The 13,410-nt window shown below is 56.1% G+C and overlaps 1 protein-coding gene across 1 annotated transcript in view; it reads right to left on the bottom strand.

Moving 5' to 3' along the window:
• Positions 1-1,153: 1,153 nt before the first annotated feature.
• The window catches only part of LOC132387933 (lysophospholipid acyltransferase 5-like), a 32,728-nt gene continuing 20,471 nt past the window's right edge, over positions 1,154-13,410 (bottom strand). The window contains exon 2 of the mRNA XM_059960253.1: positions 1,154-1,402. Coding sequence (XP_059816236.1) covers positions 1,169-1,402 — 234 coding nt within the window. The 3' untranslated portion in view covers positions 1,154-1,168. The remainder of the gene's footprint in view (positions 1,403-13,410) is intronic.

Genomic DNA, 13,410 nt, shown 5'->3' with positions numbered 1-13,410 from the left:
CGTCGATAAATCCTCTCATCCATCGATAAATCCTCTCCTCTCTCTCCGTCGATAAATCCTCTCCCCTCTCTCTGTCAATAAACCCCCTCCCTTCTCTCCGTCGATAAATCCTCTCCTCTCTCTCCGTCGATAAAGCCTCTCCCCTCTCACCGTCGATAAAGCCTCTCCCCTCTCTGTCAATAAACCCCCTCCCTTCTCTCCGTCGATAAATCCTCTCCTCTCTCTCCGTCGATAAAGCCTCTCCCCTCTTTCCGTCGATAAATCCTCCCCTCTCTCCGTCGATAAATCCTCTCCTCTCTCTCCGTCGATAAATCCCCACTCTGTCGATAAACCCCCTCCCCTCTCTTCGTCGATAAATCCTCTCCTCTCTCTCCGTCGATAAAGCCTCTCCCCTCTCCGTCGATAAATCCTCTCCCCTCTCTCCGTCGATAAATCCTCCCCTCTCCCATCGATAAATCCTCTCCCCTCTCTGTCAATAAACCCCCTCCCCTCTCTCCGTCGATAAATCCTCTCCACTTTCTCCGTTGATAAATCCCCTCTCTCCGTCGATAAACCCCCTCCCCTCTCTCCATCGATAAACCCCCTCCCCTCTCTCCGTCGATAAATCCCCTCTCTCTGTCGATAAATCCCCTCCCCTCTCTCCGTCGATAAACCCCCTCCCCTCTCTCCGTCGATAAATCCCCTCTCTCCATCGATAAACCCCCTCCCCTCTCTCCGTCGATAAACCCCCACCCCTCTCTCCGTCGATAAATCCCCTCCCCTCTCTCCGTCGATAAATCCCCTCCCCTCTCTCCGTCGATAAACCCTCTCCCCCGTCGATAAATCCCCTCCCCTCTCTCCGTCGATAAACCCTCTCTCCTCTCTCCGTCGATAAATCCTCTCCTCTCTACGTCGATAAATCCTCTCCTCTCTACGTCGATAAATCCCCTCCCCTCTCTCCGTCGATAAACCCCCTCCCCTCTCTCCGTCGATAAACCCCTCCCCTCTCTCCGTCGATAAACCCCCTCCCCTCTCTCCGTCGATAAACCCCCTCCCCTCTCTCCGTCGATAAATCCCCTCCCCTCTCTCCGTCGATAAACCCCCTCCCCTCTCTCCGTCGATAAATCCCCTCCCCTCTCTCCGTCGTTAAAGCCTCTCTCCTCTCTCCATCGATAAACCCTCTCACTACTCAGCCCATTAAGTTGCTCCGGCCTGGGAACTCAGACTTGCACCCCCCTCTCCCCGACCTCCCCCTCGGACTCACCGGCACCCACTTCTCCCAGGAGAGCAGGCAGAAGGGCAGGAGAGAGTAACCCATGAAGAGCCAGTGGAACGACTGGCACACCACGTAGACGAGGGGCCTCAGCTCCGCCCTGGACGTCAGCTGGCTCAGTAATGGGCTCTCCGCCATCAGCTTGAGCATCTGGGGGGACAGGAAGAGGGAGGGAGGTTAATCTTCCGAGAGCCTCTCCCGGTCAGAGACAGGCTCAGCATCACCGGCCTCTGCTGTTTCACTATGCAATACACAATTGTTTAAAGCCACAAGTTGCAATTAGAGATTTGCAGGTTGGAAATTTTAATTAAAGCGTCGTGGAAGAGAACCTAAAAATGAAAGAAATACTGAGGTCGTGTCCGTGGGTAAAACGTCCATTCAGCAATCAGACGGCAGAGGGGAAGAAGCTGTACCTGAATCTCTGAGTGTGTGCCTTCAGGCTCCTGTACCTCCTCCCTGATGGCAAAGGGGAAGAAGCTGTTCCTGAATCTCTGAGTGTGTGTCGTCAGGCTCCTGTACCTCCTCCCTGATGGCAGAGGGGAAGAAGCTGTTCCTGAATCACTGAGTGTGTGTCTTCAGGCTCCTGTACCTCCTCCCTGATGGCAGAGGGGAAGAAGCTGTTCCTGAATCTCTAAGTGTGTGCCTTCAGGCACCTGTACCTCCTCCCTGATGGCAGAGGGGAAGAGGCTGTTCCTGAATCGCTGAGTGTGTGCCTTCAGGCTCCTGTACCTCCTCCCTGACGGCAGAGGGGAAGAGGCTGTTCCTGAATCTCTGAGCACGTGTCTTCAGGCTCCTGTACCTCCTCCCTGATGGCAGAGGGTTAGAAGCTTTTCCTGAATCTCTGAGTGTGTGTCTTCAGGCTCCTGTACCACCTCCCTGATGGCAGAGGGGAAGAAGCTGTTCCTGAATCACTGAGTGTGTGTCTTCAGGCTCATGTACCTACTCCAAGATGGCAGAGGCGAAGAGGCTGTTCCTGAATCGTTGAGTGTGTATCTTCAGGCTCCTGTACCCCCTCCCTGATGGCGGAGGGGAAGAGGCTGTTCCTGAATCTCTGAGTGTGTGCCTTCAGGCTCCTGTACCTCCTCCCTGATGGCAGAGGGGAAGAAGATGTTCCTGAATCGCTAAGTGTGTGTCTTCAGGCTCCTGTACTGCCTCCCTGATGGCGGAGGGGAAGAGGCTATTCCTGAATCGCTGAGTGTGTGTCTTCAGGCTCCTGTACCGCCTCCCTGATGGCAGAGGGGAAGAGGCTGTTCCTGGATCACTGAGTGTGTGCCTTCAGGCTCCTGTACCACCTCCATGATGACACAGGGGAAGAGGCTGTTCCTGAATCGTTGAGTGTGTGCCTTCAGGCTCCTGTACCTCCTCCATGATGACACACGGGAAGAGGCTGTTCCTGAATAGTTGAGTGTGTGTCTTCAGGCTCCTGTACCTCCTCCCTGATGGCAGAGGGGAAGAAGCTGTACCTGAATCGCTGAGTGTGTGCCTTCAGGCTCCTGTACCTCCTCCCTGATGGCGGAGGGGAAGAAGCTGTTCCTGAATCACTGAGTGTGTGTCTTCAGGCTCCTGTACCACCTCCCTGAAGGCAGAGGGGAAGAAGCTGTTCCTGAATCGTTGAGTGTGTGCCTTCAGGCTCGTGTACCTCCTCCCTGACAGGAGAGGGGAAGAAGCTGTTCCTGAATCACTGAGTGTGTGTCTTCAGTCTCCTGTACCTCCTCCCTGATGGCAGTGGGGAAGAAGCTGTTCCTGAATCACTGAGTGTGTGTCTTCAGTCTCCTGTACCTCCTCCCTGATGGCAGTGGGGAAGAAGCTGTTCCTGAATCACTGAGTGTGTGTCTTCAGGCTCCTATACATCCTCCCGGATGGCAGAGGGCAAGAGGCTGTTCCTGAATCGTTGAGTGTGTGTCTTCAGGCTCCTGTACCCCCTCCCTGATGGCAGAGGGGAAGAAGCTGAACCTGAATCGCTGAGTGTGTGTCTTCAGGCTCCTGTACCTCCTCCCTGACAGCAGAGGGGAAGAGGCTGTTCCTGAATCTCTGAGTGTGTGCCTTCCGGCTCCTGTACCTCCTCCCTGATGGCAGAGGGGAAGAAGATGTTCCTGAATCGCTAAGTGTGTGTCTTCAGGCTCCTGTACCTCCTCCCTGATGGCAGAGGGAAAGAAGCTGTTCCTGAATCACTGAGTGTGTGTCGTCAGGCTCCTGTACCTCCTCCCTGATGGCAGAGGGGAAGAAGCTGTTCCTGAATCACTGAGTGTGTGTCTTCAGGCTCCTGTACCTCCTCCCTGATGGCAGAGGGGAAGAAGCTGTTCCTGAATCTCTAAGTGTGTGCCTTCAGGCACCTGTACCTCCTCCCTGATGGCAGAGGGGAAGAGGCTGTTCCTGAATCGCTGAGTGTGTGCCTTCAGGCTCCTGTACCTCCTCCATGATGACACACGGGAAGAGGCTGTTCCTGAATCGTTGAGTGTGTGTCTTCAGGCTCCTGTACCTCCTCCCTGATGGCAGAGGGGAAGAAGCTGTACCTGAATCGCTGAGTGTGTGCCTTCAGGCTCCTGTACCTCCTCCCTGATGGCGGAGGGGAAGAAGCTGTTCCTGAATCACTGAGTGTGTGTCTTCAGGCTCCTGTACCTACTCCAAGATGGCAGAGGCGAAGAGGCTGTTCCTGAATCGTTGAGTGTGTGTCTTCAGGCTCCTGTACCCCCTCCCTGATGGCGGAGGGGAAGAGGCTGTTCCTGAATATCTGAGTGTGTGCCTTCAGGCTCCTGTACCTCCTCCCTGATGGCAGAGGGGAAGAAGATGTTCCTGAATCGCTAAGTGTGTGTCTTCAGGCTCCTGTACTGCCTCCCTGATGGCGGAGGGGAAGAGGCTATTCCTGAATCGCTGAGTGTGTGTCTTCAGGCTCCTGTACCGCCTCCCTGATGGCAGAGGGGAAGAGGCTGTTCCTGGATCACTGAGTGTGTGCCTTCAGGCTCCTGTACCACCTCCATGATGACACAGGGGAAGAGGCTGTTCCTGAATCGTTGAGTGTGTGCCTTCAGGCTCCTGTACCTCCTCCATGATGACACACGGGAAGAGGCTGTTCCTGAATCGTTGAGTGTGTGTCTTCAGGCTCCTGTACCTCCTCCCTGATGGCAGAGGGGAAGAAGCTGTACCTGAATCGCTGAGTGTGTGCCTTCAGGCTCCTGTACCTCCTCCCTGATGGCGGAGGGGAAGAAGCTGTTCCTGAATCACTGAGTGTGTGTCTTCAGGCTCCTGTACCTACTCCAAGATGGCAGAGGCGAAGAGGCTGTTCCTGAATCGTTGAGTGTGTGTCTTCAGGCTCCTGTACCCCCTCCCTGATGGCGGAGGGGAAGAGGCTGTTCCTGAATCTCTGAGTGTGTGCCTTCAGGCTCCTGTACCTCCTCCCTGATGGCAGAGGGGAAGAAGATGTTCCTGAATCGCTAAGTGTGTGTCTTCAGGCTCCTGTACTGCCTCCCTGATGGCGGAGGGGAAGAGGCTATTCCTGAATCGCTGAGTGTGTGTCTTCAGGCTCCTGTACCGCCTCCCTGATGGCAGAGGGGAAGAGGCTGTTCCTGGATCACTGAGTGTGTGCCTTCAGGCTCCTGTACCACCTCCATGATGACACAGGGGAAGAGGCTGTTCCTGAATCGTTGAGTGTGTGCCTTCAGGCTCCTGTACCTCCTCCATGATGACACACGGGAAGAGGCTGTTCCTGAATCGTTGAGTGTGTGTCTTCAGGCTCCTGTACCTCCTCCCTGATGGCAGAGGGGAAGAAGCTGTACCTGAATCGCTGAGTGTGTGCCTTCAGGCTCCTGTACCTCCTCCCTGATGGCGGAGGGGAAGAAGCTGTTCCTGAATCACTGAGTGTGTGTCTTCAGGCTCCTGTACCACCTCCCTGAAGGCAGAGGGGAAGAAGCTGTTCCTGAATCGTTGAGTGTGTGCCTTCAGGCTCGTGTACCTCCTCCCTGACAGGAGAGGGGAAGAAGCTGTTCCTGAATCACTGAGTGTGTGTCTTCAGTCTCCTGTACCTCCTCCCTGATGGCAGTGGGGAAGAAGCTGTTCCTGAATCACTGAGTGTGTGTCTTCAGTCTCCTGTACCTCCTCCCTGATGGCAGTGGGGAAGAAGCTGTTCCTGAATCACTGAGTGTGTGTCTTCAGGCTCCTGTACATCCTCCGGGATGGCAGAGGGCAAGAGGCTGTTCCTGAATCGTTGAGTGTGTGTCTTCAGGCTCCTGTACCCCCTCCCTGATGGCAGAGGGGAAGAAGCTGAACCTGAATCGCTGAGTGTGTGCCTTCAGGCTCCTGTACCTCCTCCCTGATGGCAGAGGGGAAGAGGCTGTTCCTGAATCTCTGAGTGTGTGCCTTCCGGCTCCTGTACCTCCTCCCTGATGGCAGAGGGGAAGAAGATGATCCTGAATCGCTAAGTGTGTGTCTTCAGGCTCCTGTACCTCCTCCCTGATGGCAGAGGGAAAGAAGCTGTTCCTGAATCACTGAGTGTGTGTCTTCAGGCTCCTGTACCTCCTCCCTGATGGCAGAGGGGAAGAAGCTGTTCCTCAATCGCTGAGTGTGTGCCTTCAGGCGCCTGTACCTCTTCCCTGATGGCAGAGGGGAAGAGGCTGTTCCTGGATCACTGAGTGTGTGTCTTCAGGCTCCTGTACCTCCTCCCTGATGGCGGAGGGGAAGAGGCTGTTCCTGAATCTCTGAGTGTGTGCCTTCAGGCTCCTGTACCTCCTCCCTGCTGGCAGAGGGGAAGAAGCTGTTCCTGAATCGCTAAGTGTGTATCTTCAGGCTCCTATGGCGGAGGGGAAGAGGCTATACATGAATCGCTGAGTGTGTGTCTTCAGGCTCCTGTACCGCCTCCCTGATGGCAGAGGGGAAGAGGCTGTTCCTGGATCACTGAGTGTGTGCCTTCAGGCTCCTGTACCTCCTCCCTGCAGGCAGAGGGGAAGAAGCTGTTCCTGAATCGCTAAGTGTGTGTCTTCAGGCTCCTATGGCGGAGGGGAAGAGGCTATACATGAATCGCTGAGTGTGTGTCTTCAGGCTCCTGTACCGCCTCCCTGATGACAGAGGGGAAGAGGCTGTTCCTGGATCACTGAGTGTGTGCCTTCAGGCTCCTGTACCTCCTCCCTGACGGCAGAGGGGAAGAGGCTGTACCTGAATCGCTGAGTGTGTGTCTTCAGGCTCCTGTACCGCCTCCCTGATGGCAGAGGGGAAGAGGCTGTTCCTGGATCACTGAGTGTGTGCCTTCAGGCTCTTGTACCGCCTCCCTGATGGCGGAGGGGAAGAGGCTATTCCTGAATAGCTGAGTGTGTGTCTTCAGGCTCCTGTACCCACTCCCTGAGGGCGGAGGGGAAGACGCTGCTCCTGGATCACTGAGTGTGTGCCTTCAGGCTCCTGCACCTCCACCATGATGACACAGGGGAAGAGGCTGTTCCTGAATCGTTGAGTGTGTGTCTTCAGGCTCCTGTACCTCCTCCCTGATGGCAGAGGGGAAGTGGCTGTTCCTGAATCGCTGAGTGTGTGCCTTCAGGCTCCTGTACCTCCTCCCTGACGGCAGAGGGGAAGAGGCTGTTCCTGAATCTCTGAGTGTGTGCCTTCAGGCTCCTGTACCTCCTCCCTGATGGCAGAGGGGAAGAAGCTGTTCCTGAATCACTGAGTGTGTGCCTTCAGGCTCCTGTACCTCCTCCCTGATGACACAGGGGAAGAGGCTGTTCCTGAATCACTGTGTGAGTGCCTTCAGGCTCCTGTACCTCCTCCCTGCTGGCAGAGGGGAAGAAGCTGTTCCTGAATCGCTAAGTGTGTGTCTTCAGGCTCCTATGGCGGAGGGGAAGAAGCTGTACCTGAATCGCTGAGTGTGTGCCTTCAGGCTCCTGTACCTCCTCCCTGATGGCAGAGGGGAAGAGGCTGTTCCTGGATCACTGAGTGTGTGTCTTCAGGCTCCTGTACCGCCTCCCTGATGGCAGAGGGGAAGAGGCTGTTCCTGGATCACTGAGTGTGTGCCTTCAGGCTCCTGTACCGCCTCCCTGATGGAGGAGGGGAAGAGGCTATTCCTGAATAGCTGAGTGTGTGTCTTCTGGCTCCTGTACCCACTCCCTGATGGCGGAGGGGAAGACGCTGTTCCTGGATCACTGAGTGTGTGCCTTCAGGCTCCTGTACCTCCTCCATGATGACACAGGGGAAGAGGCTGTTCCTGAATCGTTGAGTGTGTGTCTTCAGGCTCCTGTACCTCCTCCCTGATGGCAGAGGGGAAGAAGCTGTACCTGAATCGCTGAGTGTGTGCCTTCAGGCTCCTGTACCTCCTCCCTGATGGCGGAGGGGAAGAGGCTGTACCTGAATCGCTGAGTGTGTGCCTTCAGGCTCCTGTACCTCCTCCCTGATGGCAGAGGGGAAGAGGCTGTTCCTGAATCGCTGAGTGTGTGCCTTCAGGCTCCTGTACCTCCTCCCTGACGGCAGAGGGGAAGAGGCTGTTCCTCAATCTCTGAGTGTGTGCCTTCAGGCTCCTGTACCTCCTCCCTGATGGCAGAGGGGAAGAAGCTGTTCCTGAATCACTGAGTGTGTGCCTTCAGGCTCCTGTACCTCCTCCCTGATGACACAGGGGAAGAGGCTTTTCCTGAATCTCTGAGTGTGTGTCTTCAGGCTCCTGTACCTCCTCCCTGATGGCAGAGGGGAAGAAGCTGTTCCTGAATCACTGAGTGTGTGCCTTCAGGCTCCTGTACCTCCTCCCTGATGACACAGGGGAAGAAGCTGTTCCTCAATCGCTGAGTGTGTGCCTTCAGGCGCCTGTACCTCTTCCCTGATGGCAGAGGGGAAGAGGCTGTTCCTGGATCACTGAGTGTGTGTCTTCAGGCTCCTGTACCTCCTCCCTGATGGCGGAGGGGAAGAGGCTGTTCCTGAATCTCTGAGTGTGTGCCTTCAGGCTCCTGTACCTCCTCCCTGCTGGCAGAGGGGAAGAAGCTGTTCCTGAATCGCTAAGTGTGTATCTTCAGGCTCCTATGGCGGAGGGGAAGAGGCTATACATGAATCGCTGAGTGTGTGTCTTCAGGCTCCTGTACCGCCTCCCTGATGGCAGAGGGGAAGAGGCTGTTCCTGGATCACTGAGTGTGTGCCTTCAGGCTCCTGTACCTCCTCCCTGCAGGCAGAGGGGAAGAAGCTGTTCCTGAATCGCTAAGTGTGTGTCTTCAGGCTCCTATGGCGGAGGGGAAGAGGCTATACATGAATCGCTGAGTGTGTGTCTTCAGGCTCCTGTACCGCCTCCCTGATGGCAGAGGGGAAGAGGCTGTTCCTGGATCACTGAGTGTGTGCCTTCAGGCTCTTGTACCGCCTCCCTGATGGCGGAGGGGAAGAGGCTATTCCTGAATAGCTGAGTGTGTGTCTTCAGGCTCCTGTACCCACTCCCTGAGGGCGGAGGGGAAGACGCTGCTCCTGGATCACTGAGTGTGTGCCTTCAGGCTCCTGCACCTCCACCATGATGACACAGGGGAAGAGGCTGTTCCTGAATCGTTGAGTGTGTGTCTTCAGGCTCCTGTACCTCCTCCCTGATGGCAGAGGGGAAGTGGCTGTTCCTGAATCGCTGAGTGTGTGCCTTCAGGCTCCTGTACCTCCTCCCTGACGGCAGAGGGGAAGAGGCTGTTCCTGAATCTCTGAGTGTGTGCCTTCAGGCTCCTGTACCTCCTCCCTGATGGCAGAGGGGAAGAAGCTGTTCCTGAATCACTGAGTGTGTGCCTTCAGGCTCCTGTACCTCCTCCCTGATGACACAGGGGAAGAGGCTGTTCCTGAATCACTGTGTGAGTGCCTTCAGGCTCCTGTACCTCCTCCCTGCTGGCAGAGGGGAAGAAGCTGTTCCTGAATCGCTAAGTGTGTGTCTTCAGGCTCCTATGGCGGAGGGGAAGAAGCTGTACCTGAATCGCTGAGTGTGTGCCTTCAGGCTCCTGTACCTCCTCCCTGATGGCAGAGGGGAAGAGGCTGTTCCTGGATCACTGAGTGTGTGTCTTCAGGCTCCTGTACCGCCTCCCTGATGGCAGAGGGGAAGAGGCTGTTCCTGGATCACTGAGTGTGTGCCTTCAGGCTCCTGTACCGCCTCCCTGATGGAGGAGGGGAAGAGGCTATTCCTGAATAGCTGAGTGTGTGTCTTCTGGCTCCTGTACCCACTCCCTGATGGCGGAGGGGGAAGACGCTGTTCCTGGATCACTGAGTGTGTGCCTTCAGGCTCCTGTACCTCCTCCATGATGACACAGGGGAAGAGGCTGTTCCTGAATCGTTGAGTGTGTGTCTTCAGGCTCCTGTACCTCCTCCCTGATGGCAGAGGGGAAGAAGCTGTACCTGAATCGCTGAGTGTGTGCCTTCAGGCTCCTGTACCTCCTCCCTGATGGCGGAGGGGAAGAGGCTGTACCTGAATCGCTGAGTGTGTGCCTTCAGGCTCCTGTACCTCCTCCCTGATGGCAGAGGGGAAGAGGCTGTTCCTGAATCGCTGAGTGTGTGCCTTCAGGCTCCTGTACCTCCTCCCTGACGGCAGAGGGGAAGAGGCTGTTCCTCAATCTCTGAGTGTGTGCCTTCAGGCTCCTGTACCTCCTCCCTGATGGCAGAGGGGAAGAAGCTGTTCCTGAATCACTGAGTGTGTGCCTTCAGGCTCCTGTACCTCCTCCCTGATGACACAGGGGAAGAGGCTGTTCCTGAATCACTGTGTGTGTGCCTTCAGGCTCCTGTACCTCCTCCCTGACGGCAGAGGGGAAGAAGCTGTTCCTGAATCACTGAGTGTGTGTCTTCAGGCTCCTGTACCTCCTCCCTGATGGCAGAGGGGAAGAAGCTGTTCCTGAATCACTGAGTGTGTGTCTTCAGGCTCCTGTCCCTCCTCCCTGACAGCAGAGGGGAAGAGGCTTTTCCTGAATCTCTGAGTGTGTGTCTTCAGGCTCCTGTACCTCCTCCCTGATGGCAGAGGGGAAGAAGCTGTTCCTGAATCACTGAGTGTGTGCCTTCAGGCTCCTGTACCTCCTCCCTGATGACACAGGGGAACAGGCTGTTCCTGAATCGTTGAGTGTGTGCCTTCAGGCTCCTGTACACCCTCCCTGATGGCAGAGGGGAAGAAGCTGTACCTGAATCGCTGAGTGTGTGCCTTCAGACTCCTGTACCTCCTCCCTGATGGCGGAGGGGAAGAGGCTGTTCCTGAATCTCTGAGTGTGTGCCTTCAGGCTCCTGTACCTCCTCCCTGCTGGCAGAGGGGAAGAAGCTGTTCCTGAATCGCTAAGTGTGTGTCTTCAGGCTCCTATGGCGGAGGGGAAGAGGCTATACATGAATCGCTGAGTGTGTGTCTTCAGGCTCCTGTACCGCCTCCCTGATGGCAGAGGGGAAGAGGCTGTTCCTGGATCACTGAGTGTGTGCCTTCAGGCTCCTGTACCTCCTCCCTGACGGCATAGGGGAAGAAGCTGTTCCTGAATCACTGAGTGTGTGCCTTCAGGCTCCTGTACCTCCTCCCTGATGGCAGAGGGGAAGAAGCTGTACCTGAATCGCTGAGTGTGTGTCTTCAGGCTCCTGCACCGCCTCCCTGATGGCAGAGGGGAAGAGGCTGTTCCTGGATCACTGAGTGTGTGCCTTCAGGCTCCTGTACCGCCTCCCTGATGGCGGAGGGGAAGAGGCTATTACTGAATAGCTGAGTGTGTGTCTTCAGGCTCCTGTACCCACTCCCTGATGGCGGAGGGGAAGACGCTGTTCCTGGATCACTGAGTGTGTGCCTTCAGGCTCCTGTACCTCCTCCATGACGGCAGAGGGGAAGAAGCTGTTCCTGAATCACTGAGTCTGTGCCTTCAGGCTCCTGTACCTCCTCCCTAATGGCAGAGGGGAAGAAGCTGTACCTGAATCGCTGAGTGTGTGCCTTCAGGCTCCTGTACCTCCTCCCTGATGGCGGAGGGGAAGAGGCTGTTCCTGAATCTCTGAGTGTGTGCCTTCAGGCTCCTGTACCTCCTCCCTGATGGCAGAGGGGAAGAAGCTGTTCCTGAATCGCAAAGTGTGTGTCTTCAGTCTCCTGTACCTCCTCCCTGATGGCGGAGGGGAAGAGGCTGTTCCTGAATCTCTGAGTGTGTGCCTTCAGGCTCCTGTAACTCCTCCCTGATGGCAGAGGGGAAGAAGCTGTTCCTGAATCGCTAAGTGTGTGTCTTCAGGCTCCTGTGCCGCCTCCCTGATGGCGGAGGGGAAGAGGCTATTCCTGAATCGCTGAGTGTGTGTCTTCAGGCTCCTGTACCGCCTCCCTGATGGCATAGGGGAAGAGGCTGTTCCTGGATCACTGAGTGTGTGCCTTCAGGCTCCTGTACCTCCTCCCTGATGGCAGAGGGGAAGAAGCTGTTCCTGAATCACTGAGTGTGTGCCTTCAAGCTCCTGTACCTCCTCCATGATGACACAGGGGAACAGGCTGTTCCTGAATCGTTGAGTGTGTGCCTTCAGGCTCCTGTACCTCCTCCATGATGACACAGGGGAAGAGGCTGTTCCTGAATCGTTGAGTGTGTGCCTTCAGGCTCCTGTACCTCCTCCCTGATGGCAGAGGGGAAGAGGCTGTTCCTGAATCTCTGTGTGTGTGCCTTCAGGCTCCTGTACCTCCTCCCTGACGGGAGAGGGGAAGAAGCTGTTCCTGAATCACTGAGTGTGTGTCTTCAGGCTCCTGTACCTCCTCCCTGATGGCAGAGGGGAAGTGGCTGTTCCTGAATCGCTGAGTGTGTGTCTTCAGGCTCCTGTACCTCCTCCATGATGACACAGGGGAACAGGCTGTTCCTGAATCACTGTGTGTGTGTCTTCAGGCTCCTGTACCTCCTCCCTGAAGGCAGAGGGGAAGAGGCTGTTCCTGAATCACTGAGTGTGTGCCTTCAGGCTCCTGTACCTCCTCCCTGATGGCGGAGGGGAAGAGGCTGTTCCTGAATCTCTGAGTGTGTGTCTTCAGGCTCCTGTACATCCTCCCGGATGGCAGAGGGGAAGAGGCTGTTCCTGAATCTCTGAGTGTGTGTCTTCAGGCTCCTGTACCTCCTCCCTGATGGCAGAGGGGAAGAAGCTGTTCCTGAATCACTGAGTGTGTGCCTTCAGGCTCCTGTACCTCCTCCCTGACGGCAGAGGGGAAGAAGCTGTACCTGAATCGCTGAGTGTGTGCCTTCAGGCTCCTGTACCTCCTCCCTGACGGCAGAGGGGAAGAAGCTGTTCCTGAATCACTGAGTGTGTGCCTTCAGGCTCCTGTACCTCCTCCCTGATGGCAGAGGGGAAGAAGCTGTACCTGAATCGCTGAGTGTGTGCCTTCAGGCTCCTGTACCTCCTCCCTGATGGTGGAGGGGAAGAGGCTGTTCCTGAATCTCTGAGTGTGTGCCTTCAGGCTCCTGTACCTCCTCCCTGATGGCAGAGGGGAAGAAGCTGTTCCTGAATCGCAAAGTGTGTGTCTTCAGTCTCCTGTACCTCCTCCCTGATGGCGGAGGGGAAGAGGCTGTTCCTGAATCTCTGAGTGTGTGCCTTCAGGCTCCTGTAACTCCTCCCTGATGGCAGAGGGGAAGAAGCTGTTCCTGAATCGCTAAGTGTGTGTCTTCAGGCTCCTGTACCCACTCCCTGAGGGCGGAGGGGAAGACGCTGCTCCTGGATCACTGAGTGTGTGCCTTCAGGCTCCTGCACCTCCACCATGATGACACAGGGGAAGAGGCTGTTCCTGAATCGTTGAGTGTGTGTCTTCAGGCTCCTGTACCTCCTCCCTGATGGCAGAGGGGAAGTGGCTGTTCCTGAATCGCTGAGTGTGTGCCTTCAGGCTCCTGTACCTCCTCCCTGACGGCAGAGGGGAAGAGGCTGTTCCTGAATCTCTGAGTGTGTGCCTTCAGGCTCCTGTACCTCCTCCCTGATGGCAGAGGGGAAGAAGCTGTTCCTGAATCACTGAGTGTGTGCCTTCAGGCTCCTGTACCTCCTCCCTGATGACACAGGGGAAGAGGCTGTTCCTGAATCACTGTGTGAGTGCCTTCAGGCTCCTGTACCTCCTCCCTGCTGGCAGAGGGGAAGAAGCTGTTCCTGAATCGCTAAGTGTGTGTCTTCAGGCTCCTATGGCGGAGGGGAAGAAGCTGTACCTGAATCGCTGAGTGTGTGCCTTCAGGCTCCTGTACCTCCTCCCTGATGGCAGAGGGGAAGAGGCTGTTCCTGGATCACTGAGTGTGTGTCTTCAG

This window comes from Hypanus sabinus, unplaced genomic scaffold, assembly GCF_030144855.1.
Source record: "Hypanus sabinus isolate sHypSab1 unplaced genomic scaffold, sHypSab1.hap1 scaffold_2374, whole genome shotgun sequence".
NCBI lineage: Eukaryota > Metazoa > Chordata > Chondrichthyes > Myliobatiformes > Dasyatidae > Hypanus > Hypanus sabinus.
This window is presented reverse-complemented; position numbering and strand designations above follow the sequence as displayed.